The 22,934-nt window shown below is 39.1% G+C and overlaps 1 protein-coding gene across 2 annotated transcripts; it reads left to right on the forward strand.

Moving 5' to 3' along the window:
* The first annotated feature begins 10,619 nt into the window (after positions 1-10,619).
* Positions 10,620-22,299, forward strand: LOC116894410 (keratin-associated protein 13-1-like). 2 transcript variants are annotated; one of them, XR_004387025.1, is made up of 2 exons: positions 10,620-10,720; positions 10,982-11,018. XR_004387025.1 is itself a non-coding variant. In XM_032896115.1 (2 exons), the coding sequence occupies exons 1-2, from the start codon at positions 10,710-10,712 to the stop codon at positions 22,025-22,027; spliced, it is 486 nt and encodes a 161-aa protein (XP_032752006.1). In that variant the 5' UTR covers positions 10,620-10,709; the 3' UTR covers positions 22,028-22,299. The 2 variants fall into 2 exon arrangements, 1 of the variants encoding a protein (XP_032752006.1); XM_032896115.1 differs by lacking the exon at positions 10,982-11,018 and adding an exon at positions 21,553-22,299.
* The last annotated feature ends 635 nt before the right edge of the window (positions 22,300-22,934 follow it).

Genomic DNA, 22,934 nt, shown 5'->3' on the forward strand with positions numbered 1-22,934 from the left:
ACACTTTGCAATGCCTTCGAGCGGACATATGCCTGGGCTCTGGGTTTGGGGTCCAGCAACATCTACACCTTGGGTTATGGATCTCTAAGCTACTCAAGCGGGGCATGGATCCAGTAGCTTCAGATCTCTTAATTTTGGAGCCCATGGCTCCCTTTTCCTGAATTATGGTTCCAATATCTGCTACCTAACCTACTTGGCTGCTGGTTCCTGCCAACCTTCTTGTCCTAGACAGACATTTGGGTTTGGCCTTTATGGATTTGAACGGTAATTGTCTTACTCTTTACACCATCAATGGCAATGCCTTTGTGTGTGCAACTACTGCTTTCTTGCTAAGCACACTGGCAATAAGTTTATTATCCTTCTGTTGACAGACACTTTCATTTTCTCTTCCTTTTTTTTTGTTTGTTTTTGAGAGAGAAAATGTCTTTTATATGCTATTAAGAAAAAAAATCCACGTTTTTTAGAGTCTAGAAAAATGGAGAAACATCACTAGCTTTACAGCAAGAAAGGGTAGCTTCCGTGTAAATGTGGTGGCTACAGCCAAGGTGTGTCTGTTGTGTGTTAGGAATGAGGCTGCAGGCAGATCACCATCCTCGCCACCATTCATAATTGTCCTACTTTCTGTCTTTGGAAAATGACATGACGCTCACACCTCATTTTGCTGATCAGTAAAATGGGTGATTGGTACCTTCCTTATGAATGTGTTGGAAGGAATATACTGCCAAGAGGTCAGGTCAGAAATGCAAGGGGTTTTTTTCCCCTCCATCTTTCAGCACAAATGGATGCATCCTCAGTCGGAGCCATGGAGCTATAAACCCCATTTCTGACAGTTCCTCAAGCGGCAGGAAGACACAGTTCTTATTTTCAACACTTTGTCTTTCACAGGGAGACTTAATCTTTGGCCATGTTGATGCGTGAACAGTGCACCATGCCAACACAAAAACTCCAGGCCACCCTGCTCACTACAGCACCTTTGCTTACCTGGATTGTGTGTTTTGAGGTGGTGAACTGCTTTCTCTGAGAGTGCAAGGGCGTTTGTTCTGTGTGTTGATAGCGAGACAGACAGACATTCACCATACAGAGCAAAGACTTTCACTTTCATCTTCTTCCAGATTCTGATATTTTGGTTAATCACAGGTTTTGCCTTACTCTCTGGTCTATGGATGCATACATGTAATCTTTGCTTTTCCTCTAAGCGCAGTTTAGAATGCAAGCTTTTTTCTGATAAATGAGTGAATTCTGATAGCTCCACACATTGTTCACTGTGTTATTTTTTTATAACGTTTCATTTTTAAGAGATGCAATTAAGGACCCAAATGATTAGACAGACGGATTTGAGAACATATAATTTTGCCTTTGTCACATTAGTTATTGGTGGTGTTCAATTCTAGGAAGAGTGCCATATGCATCTGCACACTGGGCTAATCAGTAGTAAGAGGTGCTTGACATTGAAGCATAAAGAATTTCTGCTGAACCAGAGAGCCAGAGTAATTAGGATGCGGCTACAATATAAACACAAAGATTCAGATATTATATAATTCATAAGGTAAGGCATCCACATAGACAAAAAATGATCTAAGATTATTATTTGAGTGTAGATGTTCACCGACGATGGAAGTGAGTCTTGAAATACTTTAAAGCCCAGCACTTTATGGCTCAGAAGCATGTGGACTTCTCTCCTGCCCCAGGTCGGGGTCTTATCTGTGTGCTTCAACTCTAATGTACATAAGAAGTGGGGAAGAGCGTTTGTCCTTAGTCTTAGTCTGAATCTCAAAGTACTGAATACCTCAAAAACGCAGCTATTCATTATCTGACAAATCTATCAGAAATCTGGTATTGTCTGCCGTAGGTGATACATAAAGGAAAATTAAAGAGAAAAATTATGGTTTTAAAATAAAAACCTGGAAGTGTCTCTTGAAGTTGCATTGATTTTTTTTAATAAAAATAAATAATTTAATAAAGGGAGAAATGTGAAAGGTCCTGCAGATCCAAGAGGCAGTCCTGTAACTCCACTCCTACCACTGTTATCAAGTTCAATAGAGATAGGACATGGTCACACATTTATGACACCAGAAGTAATGCTGAGCCGACAGAAATGGGAAGGGAGGCACAGTTTGGCCAGGTGCATTTCATTCTTGAAGTTGCATTTATAAGGTGCGATTAAAATTCTGAATTCCAGAGACTTTCACGAATGTTTAGAGTCACTCATGAAATTGCGGAACTCAGGGTCTTACCCATAGGGGATAGCTTTATCCTTTAGCGGCTGATGGTATGTAATATACTGCCTTCCTATAAGTTTATGAGGGAGGAAAAACAGGCATACGTGTGTGTGCATATATATCAACAGAAATCTATAGGAACATACATATATATATATATACACATATATACATACACACATAAACACATATACACACACACACCACACGTGTGTAAGCAAAGTTAGTTTATCCAAAGTGTTGAGCCCACTAAAGTAAAAATGTCATGTGTTGTAGCCCTGACATAGATCATCTGAGGCATCATGTTACATTGAACATTGAACAAGGTAACATGAGACATATGATACTCATTTAATGCTAGGAAATATGAGAGAGACAAGGCATTTTGATCATTTTAGGGAGAAAGGATCTTCACAAAGTATTTAAAACTTTTCCATGTTCATAGATCAAACAATCACAGAAGCTGAATTTTTAATTTCTGTACCTTGTTGCTTTCTTTTTCCTGAGCTATTTAATGTAAAATACATAGCACCTACTGTAATCAAGGAGTCTTTACTGTTTCTGCTCGTCTTGAAATTGCTTCATAGAGTAGATTTAACCTACTGTATCTATCTCATTAGCCTCTTATGAAAGACTCAAAATAAGGAATAAAAATAAACTCAGATGTAGGCAAAGAGCTAAAAGGGAATAATCTATTTCATTTCAATATATTTTATTAACTGTTATACTAAATGATAGATTAATAGAAAAATATTTAATGACACCTTAGGAAGAAATCTTTTCTCATTTTTTATTAGTTCTTTGAAATGTGTTTTGATTATATTCCACCCTCAAACTTCTTCAGGTCCCATTCCCTACACACTCTGTGTTTTATCACTTAGAATTTAATTAATCTATCAAGTTCAGTCTGTGCTGTCCCAAAGTTCTTAGATATGAGGACTTTCACTGGAGAGTAGTTGACCTCTTAGGCGCTAACCACCTACAAGAACTGACACTCTCTTTCCTAGCAACTATCTCTTGTCAATAGCTCCTCAGAGAGTGGTAATGGGGGGAGGGCTTCATCGCTACCTGTCCCCTCCTTGCAGTGATTTGGTCTGGCTTGAGCTTTCATGAACTGTCTATCCTTGCAGTTCTACTACCGGCGGCTCTTCTACACTGTGTATGCTTCCACCATGCCCCTTGAGCCTCGGGACAGGAGGCATGGCAAAGACGTCTCATTTAAAGATGAACATCCTGCAGAATTTATTTTCTGTGCCTTGAGTGGCTGTTGGCCTTTGTATTAACCACCAATTCTGCAGATAGATGCTTTCTGATGAAGCTGAGCGATGCATTCATCTGTGGGTGTGTAGTGATTAACTTGTAGTCTTTTAGTGCAGGGTCCATTTAGAAGACTACGAGTAGTAGGTTCTCCTCTAAAGTCTTACCCAAGGGTTTGGATGTGAATTCTCCATATTGCCAAACACAGATGAGCCCCCATTATCTCCCCAGGCTTCACGACAGATGCTCTGTTTCATGTTCCCATATGTTTTTGTGATTTACACTTTAACTGTATTTTATTTATTGTTCCTTTTTAACATTTTATACAAAATATTTGATTATGTTTTCCCCTTCCCAACTTCTCCCATCTCCTCTTCCCTATGTAATGACCCACGCAGTTTCATGTTTTCTCCTCTCTCTCCTTTTCTCCTTCTCTCCTTCCTTCTCCTTGCCCACCTCTCTGTGTGTGCACATGTGTGTATTGATGTGAGCATGCATGTCTATCTGTCTTTCTCAAAGAAGAAATACCAAAAATACCAAATAAAACCAACAACAATAAAACTCTAATAAGAGAAAACAACTCCAAAATCAAAACAAAACAAAACAAACAAACAAAAAAAAACCCACAGACAAGCATAGAATTAGCTATGTATTGGCCCACTAATCCAGCCCATGAGTCCTGTCCTGGAGTGTGGTTGATGTAAACAGTAACATGTCATTGAGAAAGCGGATTTTCCCTTTGCCCATGGACGTCAATTGCAAACATCTTCTTGGTTAGGGTTGGGAGCCTATGTCTGCTTCTCCCTCTCGGGGCTGGGACCCTGTCTGGCTTGGACCTGTGTAGGTCTTATGGGTTCCACATTCTCTGTGAACTCACTCATACATCAGACCTGTTGATTCTGAAGACACGGCTTCCTGAGAGTCATCTAGCACCTTTGGCTCTAACAGCTTTTAATCTCCCTTTCTGCATGGGTCCCTGAGCCTTACATTTTCATAATGGTCCAAAATACCAGCCTGTGTGAGGCTATCTTGTTTCTGTCCTTTGTCCTCACAGAAATGTGACAGTTGTCTTGCTTAGTCTCTGATTATTTTGATGATTATTTTTCTTAGATTATTCTTTTGCTGCTAGAGGGTGAAACGCATATGTAATTCTATATACTCTACACAGAACAATTACGAAAGTTGCAATGAAGACAAGTTTGTATAATCTTCAGTAAGTTTTAAATAAAACCCTAAATAATGACTCAGTTCATTAACAGGAAGGAGGAAAATGACACTACTTTCATTCTCCACAATGAAAGACAAGCATATCTTCCTCATAATATTCTATGACAAAACACCTAGAAATTAAGTCACAAGGAAAAGGCGGGATAATCCCAGATGTGACAGAATAAATGTTAGTGTAAAGCAATCTTGGCAACTCTGACATCGTTTTGCTATAACAAGGAAATTGTAACATACATAAATACACTGTACAGAAAACTATTCAAATGCAACTGTAATTACAGTGAAATTATTGAGCTGTACATTTGTAAAGGAGGAAGCACACAAATATGTGAAGGGTGGACCTGTTGGATACCATACCTGTCACTTAAAGTATATAAATCCACCTTTCCACAAAGTGACATTTAACCTCGGGGTTTTTCTCAGTGATACTTGGCTGAGTTCTTCTCTCTCACTATGTTTCTGGAAACTTCTCTCCCTTCCTTAGGCCCTGCCTACCTTCCTCAGGATCCTGTGACTCTTGCTATCCCTACAACAAGCCCTGGGTTTGATCCCAAGAACCATAAGCCCTACAACAAGGTCTACACCACTGCCAGATGTTCGTCCTGAACCTGCCAGCTGGTGCTCTCTTAGCAGGGGCTGCCAAGAGACCTTCATTGAGCCCCAGAGCTGCCAGAAGTCCTGTGTGGTGTCCAGTCCCCGACAGATGCTCTGCTACTGTCCCAGGAGCTTCACAGCCTGCATTCCCTGCCAGAGGACATATGCTGGGGCATATGCTTGGACATATGCTGGTTCTCTGGGCGTTTGGCCTGGCAGCTACTATTCCCTGAGCAATGGCTCTAGAAGCTGCTTCTCAGGAGGCCCCAGACCTCTGAATTATGAAGCCTCTGACTTCCCTACCATGACTTACAGAACCGGAGTCTATTATCCTGTCCACCTGGCGGCTAGAATCTGTCAACCTTCTTGTTAAAGGCAAACATAGATCGGGTCTCTATGGACTCAACTGTTAAGTTGCCTTATTCTCACACCATGCATGTCAGTCTCTATGCCCTGTAGCCATTGTTCTTATGCTTGCTTCCGAGTACAATCTTTACATTCTTCTATTAACAGCTTCTTCATTTTTAATTTTAGGAAGATCCTTGGAACTTTGTTACCATAAATTTCTCTCACTATCTATATGAATGATAGGTACATGCAATATTTTATTTTCTTCCAAGAGTTATTGAAAATAAAATTTTCATCTAATCAATTTCTATAGTCTGACACTTCAATATATTTCTCACCACCACTTTTATGGTTTCTCCATTATAGATATGAAAACTTCAATTAAATTTCCATATTATGTGGCACTGGATTTGGGAATATATAGTTCTATATTTGTTTATGCTTCTTACTAAGAATATTCAATCTATATCTTTGCTCATTTCCCTTTGAATCTTCAGGTTGAACTCAATGGAATCAGAATTGCCTGAGACTTGTGGCCTTGTATCTTGGTTCAGACAACAGAGTAATTGTTGTGTTAATTAAACATGCAAACAATTAGAATAACATAGTTTTCACATGGTGAAATCATTATATAAACAAAAGATTGTATGAGTCTAGTATTGAATGTAACTTCTAGACATGATAAGGATGATCCTTAAACAATTCTGAAGGCACTCGTTTTCTGGGTGATTTCAATGGTGTTATTTCCATTTCTCACAGTTGAGAGTTATCAGTACTCTTCGTCTCCCAGCACATGCAAGAAGAGTCACAGATTTTAGGAAGCACTGGATATAGGAAGTGCAGACAACCTGCTGACACATCTGCATGACTCACCATCCATCATCATAACAGTGGTTTGTCTAAGAAACGTTGAGTGATTTTCTTCATGGGGCTTACTCTGAGTTCCACAGCAGAGTTAAAGACTTGGGTCAGTTTATTTATCTTAGATCCCATAAAAGAGATACCACAGACTATATAAAGTAAATAGTAGAGAAGAATTATCAAGTTTGAAGAGTAACCAAGGGCAGTGGCAGTAGCCTGGATTGTCTTTCAGAGGCTTTAGAACACCTTTTATCAACAACTTAAGAAGAGTCCTCTCACACTTGGCATAGGACGTTTGATTTGACAACACAGGGCTTCTGGGATGATCATGATGCTCTGTGTAATACATTAGTAAACATGTTTCCATGTGGTTGTTTCAATCATCCCCAGAGTTACCTATTTCTTGATCTACCTGTTTCTGTGCTTCCCCCCCATTAGTCTCCCTATTTAAACTGCCCTCCCCTCATTCACCCTCCTTCCCTAATACCCCCTTCCTCCTGTCACCTGTGCTTTGTAATGAACACTCCAGTGGGATTGTTCATCCCTCTTCCCATCATTGGTGCCTTTCTCATTTCCTAAATTCCACAGGTACCCTAAATCAAACATATGAATATAAAGGTTCAACACTAAGAGTCACATGTGAGAGAGAACACAAGGCCATTGTATTTATGTACTATATCTTTATTATCTATTCAATTGATGGACATTAAGGTTGTTTCCATTTCATAACTATTTTAAATAGCACATCTATGAATGTAGTTTAGATAGGCCCATCCACAGGGAAAAAATGGCTGGTACTGAAAATCTGGCCAAAATCCCATAACTGGTGAGATTGATGGGTTTCAGTGGTAAACATATTACATTGAAGAATACAGGTGGGCACAAACATAGAGAAGATAAAGATATGGGAATGGATCCGAGAACAGCTTATGAGAGGAATGAAGATGACCGTGATCAAATAAATTGTATATTTTTTCCAGAATTAATAAAATTAATTATTTTCTTAGAAGGATTTAAAAGGAAAGACATCATTTAACAGAAAGTGCATTTGGGTATTGCTTTTTAAAAAGAACTTGGGTTCACACCGTTTTAAGAATATTTGGAGAAGCTCAGAATTGTTTTCCATAGGAAAAATAAAAAAACTTTTCCTCATCAACTTATATTCTTTGTTGGGTGAAGATGTGTAATTTCTGGAATTCTCATAATGTCATCTTCAGTTACCACAGTGTGACATTTAATATATTGAGATGCATGGCCAGGTAAGCATTATGTACACTGCAGATGAGATGCTATTTATGGAAGGTACATTAGCATATCATTATATTGTGTTCCATGGACTGGCCTCTGGTCATCTGTAACCACATGAAACAATGAGTAAGGGAACAGAAGACAAATATATATTAACATAAATATATATTAACATAAATATACATTAATATATATATATATATATAAACATTTAGATGTGTGAGAAGGGGAACATAGGTTCAGGGTTTCAAAAACTATTATATGTCATCACCAGGATCTGGACAGTCAGGGGAAGTGTTATCTGGTTGGACCTGGAATGCATCAATAGGAATAGTATGGACAGAGATCTAGGAATCTGGGAGCATTTCTTTCCCTGTCAGGACCTGAGCCCTTATCTGTTGGTATCTAGAGATGACCAGGCTGGAGAAAGTTGCTTTGTAGGGTTGATGTCTGAGGACTCCTTACCTGTTGATGCCTAGGCCAGACTAGGGATGAAATGGTTCCATTCCCTATTCTTTCCTGAACCATTATAAATGTACAACTGCTAGTGTAATCAAGGAGTGTTTAGTATTTCTACTAATCTATTGACTCTGTCTTAATACAATAAATAGTAAAAATAAAAATACAATATAGGTTTAGAGAAAGAGCTACTATTGGTTCTCGGCCTTTTGGCTAAGATCATATGTAAAGAAAGACCAAATAAGAAACTGACAGGAGAATGTTTGATGATATCTTAGCGGGAAATTATTAGCAAAGCTGAGTGCTAAGGCATGACTTCTTGGTTTAAATATTGATAATGATAGTTATTATGACCATTGTCAGAGCACTCAGATTTGGTCATCGGTATGGTCAATATCCAGTGTTCTTTCTGCAAAGATTTAATGAAATGTACAAGAATACTGAATTGGCCAAACTTCCTTGACATATCAACACAAATCAGACTGGTTTGGGTTAGTCAGACAGAAGGAGAATGACCAATGATGAATTGTAGAAGAACCTTGGAACAGAGCAATATCATAATAGGACAGAAATTCAATAGAGTGTTGTGGGGAAAAGATTGGCATAGAATGGACAGCTCACTGAAACACAGAGCATGTACATACTTTGTTTTAGAAAACTATTTTAATTTTAACTAAAAGACAGATAAAAAAAGATAAATACAAGCATGCAACCCCAGGGACGAAGGCAGGGACTGACAAGCTAAGAAAAATTTCTGGGAACATGACTTAGAATAGGTACATTTTTTACAGTGTTTTAAAACTGATCTTTGCTAAAACAGAGCAATTTTGTTGGAAATAAAATTGTCATGAATATTTATCATGCTAATATTATCAATACATCAAATATAATAACATCAGAATAATAATCAAATGTATATTAAGACATAGTACATTCATTTTCCTCTCCATCTTCAATTATATTGGAAAGAACACATGATTTTGGTCATACTGATGAGTTAATCTGACTGATGAGACAATAATAATTTAAATGAAGAGGATAGGTCATAGCATGGAAATTTACTAGAAATTACTTGGTAAGATGTCATCAATTGTTTTCCTGTCATTCAGTCGATAATGACAGATGCTAGCTAGGAAAAATGTTTTTGAAATAGACTATCTCAAGTCACATATAGATTTTTCTTTAAATCCATAATTATATTTTTATTTTTATTATAGATTCTTTGCATAAGAATAATGGGATAAAGGCGACACATTAAGTCTATCTGTTGTATGAAGTGATTCTATAATAGAAACATCAAAAAAATCCTGGCTACACTTCAATATTGTTATGTTTTTTTAGAAATACATTGAGAAATACAAATTGAAATTACTCTGAGGCTCTCCAGTCTACCCATCATTATGGCTAAGATTCTCCAGTGTACCCATTATTATGGCTAAAATAAAAAAGTCAAGTAACAGTACATACTGACCAGGATATGGAGCAAGGAGAACACTCCTCATTACTGGTGGGAGTGCAAACTTGGACAACTTCACGACCCAGCTATACCACTCCTGGGCATATAACCAAAAGACACCCCAATATAACACAAGGACACTTGTTCAACTATATTCATGGAAGCTTTATTTGAATATCCAGAAACTGGGAACAACTTAGATGTCTCTCAACCAAAGAATGCATAAATAAATTGTGGTTCATTGACACAATGGAGTACTACTCAACTATTAAAAACAAGGACATCTTGAAATTTGAAGGCAAATGGGTGGAACTAGAAAAGATCATCCTGAATGAGTTAACCCAGATGCAGAAAGACAAACATGGTACATTCCCACTTATAAGTGGATATTAGCCATAAAGTACAGATAAGAATATTATAGTCTACAGACAGGCTAAGTAACAGAGAGAGCCCACTGAGAAGGGGAAATAAAATAGACATCTGGGATGGATGGAGGGGAGGGACGGGGTGAAAGAAGAGTAGGGAGGGTAGAGCACAGGAGAGAGCAAGTGGGGGAGGGCAGAGGGAGCTAGTTCTGGGAAATAGAACTGGAATCATTGAGGGTGGGAATATCTGCGATAAGCTAAAAAACCTAGGACAATGGAAGCTCCCAGGAACTTATGAGGGTGACCCAAGATAAGAGTCCTAGCAATGGGGGATATGGAACCTGAAACAGCCAACTCCTGAAAACAGGAAAGTCTTCCAATGGAGGGGTTGGGAAACCATCCTAGCCATAAAACCCTCAATCCACAATTTGCCCTGCCTACAAGATGTACAGAAGTAAAGATGGGGAAGAAATTGAGAAAATGGCCAACCAGTGACTAGTCCAGCTTGAGACCCATGCCATGAAAGAGAGGCCACACCTGACACTATTATTCTGCTATACTTGTAGATAGGAGTCCAGCATAACTGTCATCTGAGAGGCTTTATCCAGAAACTGATGGAAACAAATGTGGAGAACTGCAGTCAAACATTAAGGCTGAGATGAGGAAAACCTATGGATGATGGAGAGGTAGGATTGTTGGAGCCCAAGGGGTCAGGGACTCCACAAGAAAATCTACAGACTTGACTAACCTGTCCCCATAAGGACCCACAGAGACTGAATCATCCAACAGGGAGCATTCACAGGACTGACTGACTTAGGCCCTCTGCACACATGTAAGAATTATATAGTTTGGTCTTCATGTGGGACTCCTAGTGCAGGATCAGGGGCTGTTTTCAGACTCTGTTGCCTGACTTTGGATCCTTTTCCTCTATCTGGTTTGCTTTGTAGAGCCTCAATGGGAGAGGATGCTATGTGCCTAGTCCTATGACAACTTGATATACCAAGAAAGGGTGATAGCCATAGGAATTCTCTCCTTTTCTGAGGATACAGACGGGAGGGAGAGATGAAGGGGAAAGAAGGTAAGAGGGAGGGATTGAAAGGAGGGAGAGGAGGGGAGCTTCAATCAAGATGTAAAGTTAATTAATAATGGTGATGATGATTGATGATGATGATGAGGATGATGGTGATGATGATGCGAAAGAAGAAACAACTGACATTACTCTAGAAGTTCAGGTTCTACAGGGCACTGATTGACAAACCTTGGTAAGTTTGAAAGCCTTTTTGAGTCTCCCCTTTCTCTTGTCTAAACTTTGTCAATATTAGCCTTTGTTAGTCTAATGTCTAAATGTTACGTGAAAATTCTTAGTCTCACATTACCTCAGTGAATGCTGTCACAGATCATCCTAGGCATGACTACAGCACACCCCATTTGCGGCAGATTCAAATTCTTTCTCTAAACAGCATCTTCCCTGAAATGTGAGCAGTATATTCTTGGCTATCTCAAAAACCACACGAGGCTGATGGAAGAAATCCACTGCCATTCTTGCCTTGCACTATTATGAGAAGCCAGAAAATTGTAGGACTTTATCAATGAAAGACAGGCTCTGATGAAAAAGTGGTTTTACCTGGGAATCAGATACTGGGGTGGACATGTCTGTAAGTCTTTCTCAATGCCCCAGAAAGTACCTAACATTTTGTATTCTATTTATTTTCTTGTAAAATATTACCTTTCTACTAGACTTTTTTTTTCCATTTAATTTTTTTCTTTTTCTCAACCTGTGATGCACGCTTTCTAGGACCTTATACCAAATGAACTGCACTCAAGACTTTGACGTCAATTCTTTTAAAGCCTGACTGTAACAAATGATTTAACACTGTGCCTTATTTCTGTGGTCCCTCACTCTTAGACTGAAGTTGCAACAGGGCACAGTATCAGGGAGTTGCCAGCACAGCCTGAATTCAGATCTCTGTGATTATCTGTACCCAAATGTGGAGACAAGATGCAGAGATATTCCTCAACAATGAGGCATGGAGACCAGCATAATTACTTAAGGATCAATTTTACCTTGGCTGAAAAATTTTAAACACTTGTTTTACGCAATTTAATTTTTCTTTAAAACCTCACCTTACTTTTTTTATAGTAGGTTTGAATTTCATCTTAATTACGTTATTTCACTTGTGAGCAGACATGGATGTGCCAAATCTCACAGAGTTTGCACCTTCCATGGACCTACTATGCAGAAACAAGTGATAGTCTTCATAGAATTAGCAACTCCAAACAGAAATCCCAAAAAACATATGCCACATTATTTCCTTATTCGTCCTTAAAAATCTATCATAGAACCTCTGTCAGAAATTCCCAAAAGCATACATAATTAACAACAACAACAACAACAACAACAATAATAATATGAGCAATACACTGAGGTGTCAGGTTGCACAAGTTTATTAGGATATATTTTCGATTGTCATCTGCCATTGGATAACAACCAAAGAGCACATACGTATGTCAGCATTACTGTCAGTAATGATTAATTTGTGATTTTACCCTTATCCCAGATTCTACTGGAAGTTAAGAAGTTCATATTAGAAGAACAAGAGGATCGTGGTAAGTGAAAAGCAAGAAAACGGGTACAGAATATAGAGACACCGACTTCAATACTGTAGAATGTAGGCAGTTAACAGCTGATTCCAGAGAGACAGGGCCCGTATGTTGGAACACAAAATGAAGGCGGGTAGGCATTGAAAAGCAAGTACACTGGGTAGCACAGTGTGTTTGTACAACTCAAAGAAGGGAAATCAGGGACTTCATAATACAGAGACCTGAGGCCACTGGATCCACAGCTCCCTGGGAGGCAGATTTTAGATCTATAGCCTAGGGAACAGTAGCTGCTGGACCCAAAGTCCAGAGAGCCAGCATATGTCCCCTGGCAGGGACTGCAGGGTATGGAGCTCCTGGGGTAGTAGCAGGGCATCTGGCAGGGGCTGGACACCACAACGGACTGCTGGCAGATGGAGGGCTCAACGCAGGTCTCCTGACAGCCAATGTGCACAGAGGAGCTCAGCTGACAGGTGCTGGGAGAGCAGCTGGTGGGCTCAATGCAGGTCTCCTGGCAGCCACCGTGCAGAAAGGGGTCCAGCTGGCAGATGCTGGGCGAAGCAGTTGGTAGTGCTATAGACCAGGTAGCTGGGGCAGGAGGAGCCACAGCTGGATCCTGAGGTGGGCAGCAGCACCTAAAGGAGGGAGAGACAATTCTAGAGCAGCAGTTACAGGTCATATTGCGAGGAGATGTGAGCTCAGCAGGACGTAACTGGGAAGATTCTCAGCATGAATGTTGTCTGTGGAGAACTGAGTTTATATACTCTCGACAGCAGGTGCGGTGCATAACAGGGTCATCATTGCCCTATTCACAGTCTGTACTTTACAAATGCGCAACACACAAATTCATCTGTGGTTACAGTTCACTTGAATAGTTTTCTGCACATGATATTTATAGCTGTTGTAATTTTGTGGTCATAGCAAAAGACAATGACCTACTGCTGTGTAGCAAATGCCATGAATGTTGAACACTCAAGGTCATTTCATCATGTCCAGGAAGATTCTTCTTTTTCCTCCCATCATACTTATTTGTGTGTTTTGTCACAGGCTGCTATGAGCAAATATTTTTCCTTACATGGTATGGGATGAGAGTAATTGACATGCTTTTGCTAAAGAAATGGTAGCATTGTTTTGGGCTTTATATGGAACCTATGGAAGATTAACCCTATGGCCACCATCCTTTTTTTTAAAAATTTTTCAAACATCCCAAATTTGTAGCTCAGCATTACCCACCTGTTCTCCTCCAGTAACTAAAGGACAATAAGAAAAGAGGAGAAGAGAAGACAAAAGAACAAGGAAAAGAAAGGTTTAACAGCAGTGAACCTAGGAAGAGTGCAGAAGACTATGACAGGAGTAGTGGCAGCCTCAGAATGGCCAGGTTTTGGATAGTGGAGTTTAAGCTAGTAAATTCCTGAGAGACAAAAGAAGAAAACGAATTTTAAATCCAGTGCACCTGACACGGTGCTTAAGGTGGCACTGGATTCTCATCTTTGTTTAGCATGGAGATTCCTCTTGGACCGTCTTAAGCTACTGAGATTTAGCTGACTCTGTCCCTTTCTGGTATGGTTTTTGCAGGAACTCTGGTGTTCATGGGCTGCTGCCAGGCATGGACTGAGCCTGAAGACTGCCTAGGGGACTGTGACAGCCAAATTCAACCCAGGCTTCTTCCTCCTGCTACTCTATAACCACATTCAGTCTGGATAAGTGTTCAGGCCTTTTATCTTTCTCCTTAACCTTCTCTTGTAGAAGAATCTAGAGAAGGAGAATGATGTGTGAAGACTAAATTTATCAGGTCTTTCTCATACCATTTTGAAAATTAAACCCACTGTTAGTGTTTATCATGGATGCCACCTTCCAGAGTTTCGAAAACAAGCCAATACAGATTATGCTTCCATGTTAGAAACATGTTTTTTCCATGTTCTTTGACTCAATTATGTTCTATCTTCAGCAACATACTCTCATCAAGGTCTTGAAGTTAACCAAGAACAATGTCAATTTACCTGAATGTCTGGGGCTCCGAAGAACCTCATTCACCAACAACTCTGAGAAAGGTAAGATACTCCTGGCACAGGGCTTCTGTATGTTTTCCAGGAGGGACATTACCCCTGTTATGTGCATGTGTGTGTGCGTGTGTGTGTGCGTGTGTGTGTGTGTGTGTGTGTGCGTGTGTGTGTGTGTGTGTGTGTGTGTGTGTGTGTGTGTGTGTGTGTGTGTGTGTGTGTGTGTGTGTGTGTGTGTGTGTGTGTGTGTGTGTGTGTGTGCGTATGTGTGTGCGTGTGTGCATGTGTGTGTGCGTGTGTGTGTGTGTGTGTGTGTGTGTGCCTTGTGTGTGTGTGTGTGTGTGTGTGTGTGTGTGTGTGTGTGTGTGTGTATGAATCAGAGCAACAACAACCACAGATATATATTTGGTGATGGGTTAGAACCCCAGAAGCCACACTTTATTTCTTCTCTCAGTATTTTTTTCCTTCTTAAACAAAAGTTCTTCATAAAATTACCTCATAGGTAAAATGTTACACAAAAGGGGAGCTACAGAAGGATGTTAGTAGTAAGTTCAAAAAGCAGTGTTTCATTCTATAAGCACATTATAAGTTCAGAGCAACAGTTTCACATGACCTTGCTTCATCATAGTGCATACCTGTAGCTTCGTCCTCGGACCTGACCTAGAATGAATGTTTTTCCTTGATCACAATCTGTCCCAAGGATATTTCTCTTAGTGCAATTTATAAAAGCTCATTATAATATCCCTTATTATGCAGCCTTTACTTCCTATTCTGTGAGTAAACTGCACATTCTATCCTTGATTTTTACTTTATTATATCTTTCTGGCAAAACAACTAAAAACACTAAAAATATTTGATTTCTATAAAGTCGTTAATTCAACTAAATAGCATTAATTCATGAAAGTTCATCTTCATGTTAATCTGCAAGAAATTTGCCCAAAAGGGTGAGCTGATGCCCAGGAATAATTACGTTATCTGATAGTGTCAGGAAAGGCTTATCAGCAGCAAGAAGCATTCCTGAGACAAAGTCTCTGGAGCTGTGCCTCTCCAGAGTGCACCCATTGCAGACACGCAAAACAGTGGGCTACCTCCAGGAGACTCCCTTGTTTGCCATAGCATTTCCTAGATGGTTTTTGTCATTTATTCATTTACCAGTTTATGAACATACCAGGAAAGAAATCCTGATATGATCCTATTTACAATTTAAAAAATTATTGGGAATAAAGAATGTGAAATTTTAAGCAATGAAACTCTACAACACTGAGTAGAAGAATTAAAGACAATACCTGTATGTGGAAAGACCTCCTATGTTCATGAATTTATAAGACCCCTACTATCAAAATGGTCATCCTAAAAAACGGAATCTCTAAATTTAATACAGAAAAATATACATCGATATTCCAAAGTAATTCTTCACAGAAATTGAAAAAAACCCTAAAATTTAAGTGGAAACATAAAAGACTCTAGATAAATAATATAATCTTGAACAAAATATTGGTGGAAGTATCACATCATGTAGCAAGTTCCACTACAGTGCAAGGAAAATGACAGTGTGAATATGAATACAGTAGTAATTGTATATTTGGGAATATTGAAATATTAATCTAACTGAAATTAAATATTCATTAATATAAATTTAACTGAAATACAGTTAAAGACATAGACAAAAGTCCACTATCATATAGCCATCTGATTTTTAAGCGACATTAAAAATACACATTTGAGAGAAGCTAGGATCATCCAGAATGATACTGATTAAACTAGAAAGCTGAAGGTCATAGAAAGAAACTAGAATCTTATCTCTCTTCCTGCTCAAAAACACAACTATAAATGAATCAGGGACTCTGGCTTAAGACCTGATCCCTTGAATCTGTTTAAGGAGAAATTAGGAGCTGTGCTTCAATTTAGAATTTAGGACTATCTCAACAGAACACCAGTAATACAGTCATTAAGACCAACAATTTACTAATCAGACACCATAAAACTACATAAAAAGCTTTCACGATCAAAGAACCCACATTTGATTAAAGAGACATCCTAGACCAAAAGTCTTTATTAGCTGTACATCTGACAGAGAGTTAGTGTTGATAATATGCAAAGAACTACAAAGAAGCAAACACAAAACACCACCAAGGAAACAAAAACTGAAACAGAGAAAGGTGGAGAATGGTATTGAATGAAGGGTCTCTGTAGAAGAAGGTATATGGTTAAGAAAAAATATTTAATACTTAAACACTTAAAACTTTTCAACATCTTTATCCATGAGGGAAATGCAAATTAGAAATTACTTTGAAATTTCTTATTACATTAGTCAGCATTGCTAGTGTTTTGAAAAATAATAATGCTGATAGGACTCTGGTACAAGGTACAATCCTACTGTTGGTAGGATTTAAAACTGGTGCAACCACTGTGGAAATCAATGCAAAGGTGCCTCAAAAAGCTAGAAATAGATCTACCACATAATCCAGCTACACTACTCTTGGACATGGATGTATGAACTTAATATCCTACTACTGAAGATGTCCATGAGGATAATGTGAGAGATGCAATTGATTCAATCTACTCATATGAATCCATTTCCTTTATAAGAATATAAAGCATTCCTTGATTATGGCAGTAATTGTATATTTTGGATAACAATCATTCAGGAAAGAAGGAAGAACCAAGACACCTTTAAGAATGTAGATTTTACGAGGCTTTGGTACACATAATTTGGCAAGCCCCAAAGTTCTTTTGAGACCTTTTATTCCCTTTGTCAGAACTGTCAATAATCTTTTGTCCTCTCGCATACCTGAGAGCTAAATGAAAATCCTTCACCTTGTATTACTTTATTCCACATAGCCTGCTGCCGTAGATGACACAGAACACAACACTGTAGGTTCACATACATCTTATGAATAGTATCTTTCCTAGAGTTTGCCCAATACTTCTTTGGCACATAGTTATCTCAAAGGTCACACTAGGAAAACAAATGGTCCCACTTGTTCTTCCTCTATTACAAAGATAGAAGAATTCAGGAAATTACACAATTTCAACCAGTACAAGACAGACGCTGATGAAGAAATGTTTTTCCCTTAGAACCATCAGATACCAAGGTTTGCTGTTCCAAGAGTCTCTCCAAAATGTGTGAATCCCTAGAACACTGCATATCAGTGGTGACTTGTAAAAGCAACTTTACGATGTGTCTTTATAACTTGCTTTTATTTATTCTCATAGTAAAACCTTCTTTCCAAGACCATAGGCTAATTTAACTATTCTCAGATCTCTGGCTTACGTTCTATCTTGAGACTAAGTAATAAAATATCTTCAAGACTTTTAGGAAGCATTGCTCCCAGGCTGATTGATGGATGCTGAGCCTAGGAGAAATATTAGGAGGTTCCCATAACTTCCTTAACTATGGTGTTCCCAGCTAAAATCATTGTGATGTTCCTTCCATGTGGAAAAGATATGCAGGGAGAATGTCCCAGCCATGGAACTCAGGGATATTAGCCAAAGATGGTCTATCTGGAGAAAATATACCATGTTTTCTCAAGGCTGAAAACCTACATTTAGATAATATATTACGTTTTCCCTGTGTATAAATGCATTGAAAATTATATATATTTCTTGGTTTTGCACCATTTGGTTTTATTAATGCCCTCCAATCTGAGCAGTGCTCCCTACCTTTGAGCACAGTCTACAGTTACAAAGGACAGTCCTCCAGGAATTGGCTGCTCTGAGTAAGGCATTGAACCCAACGCAATGTATGTTTTCCAATCCACTTATACAATCATACCTATATTTGATTAGTCTCTCAAATTCACACATGGCAAAAACTATGAGCAAAATATCAATAATAGGAGAAGGATATTGTGGTGTCATGTTGCAATGGTATGTTTAAAGCTGGTCTTTCACCAGAAACAGAGCACAGGCATACATCCCTAGTACAGAAAATAGGTGTAATTTGGTTTCTCACTTATTTCAGAAACTGCTAGAAATTGAGGATGAATAAGAAATTGTTAGCATTAGGAATACTAGATAAGGGCATAGAGAGGTTGACTGCAACAGTGTGAGAATATAAGACCGAGTTGTGGATGCCACAGGCGTCATTGCTGTTGCATTACAGTTGACTGTAGCAAGAGGGTTTTGGTATGAAACCCCAAATATGTTAGGTAGTATGGGACATTTAACTCAAGAAAGGGAAGCCAGGAACTTCATAATCCAAACACACAGTGGGACAAAGCACACGTCTGCATATGTTTCCTTTTAACTAGTGAGTGAGAGACAAGGCTGAATGCAATGATTGGGAAACTACTAAGGGGAGAAGAGAACTTTTATTGAAAGTTTAGGTAATATACACCTTTTTAAAACAGTTTAAAACTCCCCTTTGATTGCTACAATAACCCTACTGAGTAGCCCATTCATAAGAATCACAGAATTTTCTGCATAAATTTCTCACTTTATTATATTTGACACGATATTATCCTTAAGTAACCGTGATTTGTATCTTTTATTATGAACGAGACATAGAGCCTCTGTAAAGCTTCATCTTGATCCCAAGAACCAGACTAAAAAATAAAATTGACTGCAATGTTGGCACAGGTGTTACAGAAATGGCCACCCACCTTTTGACTAGAATCACAGTCCACTCCATGACACGGCTGAAGTGTCCAAGTGGCTGATAGATTACAAGCCTAGGACAGAACATACTGCTCTTAGTCCTCTAAAGGAACATAGCAAGAGAATAAGTCCTAATGCTATTGTTGTACCCATAAAGCAGAGAATCACTCAAGTTTGATTAGAGAAGCTTCAACTTGAAATGGGAACTGACACAGAGATCAACAACTGAACAACGTGCAAAGCATATAAGATTTCTAAGTACTCAGTATTAGGATGTCTTCAGTAAGCTCCTCTCCTCAGAGCTCAGGAATCTATGCAGAAGGGAAGACAGAAAGACTATAACAGGCAGAGGAGGGATTTCAACAGTGTCTTCCAGAATCAACAGAACTGATATGCAAATGTGAGCTCTCAGAGAACCCTAAGAGCAAACAAAAGACCTGTACAAGTTCAAACCAGATAAAATTCTAGCACTGAGAATGGGAAATTGATACAATGTTCCACTCCATAACCAAGAAGCCATTTGCAATTGCTACCTTCTGACAAAGGGAAAAATCAGCCTTTTGCAAAGGAATGTCACCACGTAGATCAGGCACACTCCAAGGCAGGGACCATTTCCAAGAACAGTTGGCTAACACAAAATGCACTTCTCTCTCTCTCTCTCTCTCTCTCTCTCTCTCTCTCTCTCTCTCTCTCTCTCTCTCTCTCTGTGTGTGCATGAGTGTGCATGGTCTTGGTTTTATTTTGTTTAGTGGGCTTTTTGTTTTGTTTTCTTTGTTTGTTGCTTGGTTTCTTCCTTTCTTTCCTTCCTTTCTGTTTTTCTTTCTGGAGTTTTTCTTTTCTTTTGTGAAAGGGTGGGCATCACATGAAGTTGGGTGGTTAGGGAGGTAGAGATAAGCTGGGGCAAGTTGGGAAAAGACAATAATGTATTCAAAACAGATTGTATGAATTTTTAACAATAACTTTAACAAAAATGATTTTTAGAGTTGGGTTCGACTGATATGGAGAATACAATTTTCGTTTCTTACAGACCCTCAACTGATCCTTCTGGTGTGGAGGACACTCACCTGAAGACACTTGTTCTATTTTTGTGTCTCACAAAAGCTAAGGCTTGTATTCCCCCATGCCTCGTCCTTATAGCCCCCCCTCCTGCCACTGACCTCGTTCTCATACCACAGCCATAGGAGATTGATGATGCTAGATGTAGCATTGTTTCTTGTACCCATCAAATGAAACTCACTTTTGCAACAGCTAGGTATCATTAACCTAGCATATTTCTTATGCTACATGGACACGGTGTGTGTTTCTCACCCCAGCCTTACAAGACTGCCTGCCTAGGGTTAGATGCCACCATACTCCCAGGAGTGTATAATCAAGCTTCTCATAACTTCCCCTTTAGTTTTGATTAGTTGGTTTGAACAGCTTACAGAGCTGACAGAGATACTGCCATATACTTCTTTGTTTATTACGAAGGATATTCCAAAGGATTCAGTTAAAGTCATGTACACCTGAGGCCTGAGAGGGGAATATTTGCCAGATTAACTGCAACCAAATGGTCCAAAACTAACACTCGTCAAGCTGTCTCAGTTCTGTCCCTTGCTGCCACGACTACAATCACTCAATCATGGTTTTCTTCCCTTTCTCTTGCAAGGTTCGATATCACTCAGCTTTCCTTCCTCTCTTTTTGTTTTAAAGTTTTCGGTTAGGTAATGTTGGGTAAATTCACAGAGGATGATTTGAAGGTTATAAAGGTGAAGTGACATTAGGGTTCAGCTTCAGTAGGCTCCACATCAAGCCCAAAGGTATGCTTCCAAGTCATTAACAACAGCGAAAGCAACAATAACTACAGGATACCTGCATCCCTTACCTTGTAAAGAAAAATGTTTTCCTCATAACATCCTATGACAAAACACACAAAGAGTATGTCAGGAGGAACAAGGGTTTTCCTGGACATTATGAAATAATGTTTAGTGTAACATAATCCTGACATTTCTGATGTAGGAGCAGCCTATTGCTCTGTGTTACAATGAACTTACCACAGCCATAAATACACTGTGCAGAGAACTATTCAAAAGCAAGTGCAATTACAGAGAAATTTGTAAGATTCACATTCTTTTTCTAGTTGCACACTTCTAAAGGACAACTTACAAATAGGACAGGGCTGACACCCCTGGGCACCGCACCTCCCCTTGAGAGTATATAAGCCCAGGTCTCCACAGGTGGCTTTCAAACTCAGGATCTTCTCAGATAAATCCTCTAGAGCTCACATCTCCTCTCAACATGAGCTGTAACTGCCACTCAGATAACTTGTCTACCTCCTTTAGGTGCTGCCTGCCCATCTCAGATTCCTCCTGTTGTTCCTCTTGCTCAAGCAACCTGGTCTACACCACTACCAGCTGCTCTCCCAGCACCTGTGAGCTGAGCTCCTCTCTGCACGGTGACTGTCAGGAGACCTGCGTTGAGCCCTCCATCTGCCAGAGGTCCTGTGTGGTGTCCAGCCCCTGCCAGATGCCCTGCTACTACCCCAGCAGCTCCACAGCCTGCAGTCCCTGCCAGGGGACATATGACGGCTCTATGGGCATTGGGTCCAACAGCTGCTGCTCCATGGATTATGGATTTAGAAGATGCTACATCATGGGCCATGGATCCAGTGGCTTTGAATTTCTGAATTATGGAGTCTCTGGCTTCCCTTTACTGAGTTATGGGTACAGATTCTGCTACCCAACCCACCTGGCTGCTAGTATCTGCCAACCATACTATGAAACCTGTGATAATATACTCTATGGATTCAACGGCTAAGCCTCCCTCTTCCTTCAGGCAATATATTAGTAAAAGTCTGTATGCCCGGCAGCCATTGTTTCTTGCTTACCCCCTCTTGCTTTCTGTTATTTCTTCCATTAACAACATCTCTCATTCTCAATAACTGGGAAATTCTGGAATTTGTGGGTAACCTCCAATTATTCCTTTCTCTCTTTACTATGGAAAAATGATATATGTAGTTTGGTTTTCATCCAAGAGCAGTTGAAAATGAAAATTTTAACCTAATAAATGTATGCATTCTGAAACCTCAATGTATTGATCACTTTATTATTAATTTGCTTATAGATTTGCATTCATATCTTGGGGAATTCGTTACACATCAAACTACGTATTTAATTGTGTTTGAAAACCTATTTCTACATTTAGTTGTGATTCTCATTTGAAATAAGAAACTGTAGGAATATCATGTTTGACACTTGAACACATGGCTGACTAGCAAAGAGAATTGCTGGAATTGGATAAAAGGAATTTCTGCCGATTCAGAGAAAAAAGGCAATTGGGATGATAACTAAAATTTTACACCATTAAGAATAAGATAAATAAGAATAAGATTTAAAAGTGGGGTGTATACATAAATAAAAACTATCTAAGCCTATTAGTATTTTAATGTAGAGAGTTTTTTTTCCCATGAGAAATATGAGTTTCAGGTAACTGTCTGGACAGATTAGATAGTACAAATGCTGTGTGACCGTATCATTTCTGTATATCATCAACAAACATGCATAAGGAAAAAACACAACTATCAGGGTTCAGGATGTGTTGTCAACTCTGATGCTTCCCCCAAATTCAACTTCCATAAACCTATAGACGATATATGCAGAGCAGAAGTCATAGATTGGCATATGTTTTTGGAAATCATGTATTATAGACTATGGGAGGAAATATA

This window comes from Rattus rattus, chromosome 2 (assembly GCF_011064425.1).
Source record: "Rattus rattus isolate New Zealand chromosome 2, Rrattus_CSIRO_v1, whole genome shotgun sequence".
In the NCBI taxonomy this organism is placed as follows: Eukaryota; Metazoa; Chordata; class Mammalia; order Rodentia; family Muridae; genus Rattus; species Rattus rattus.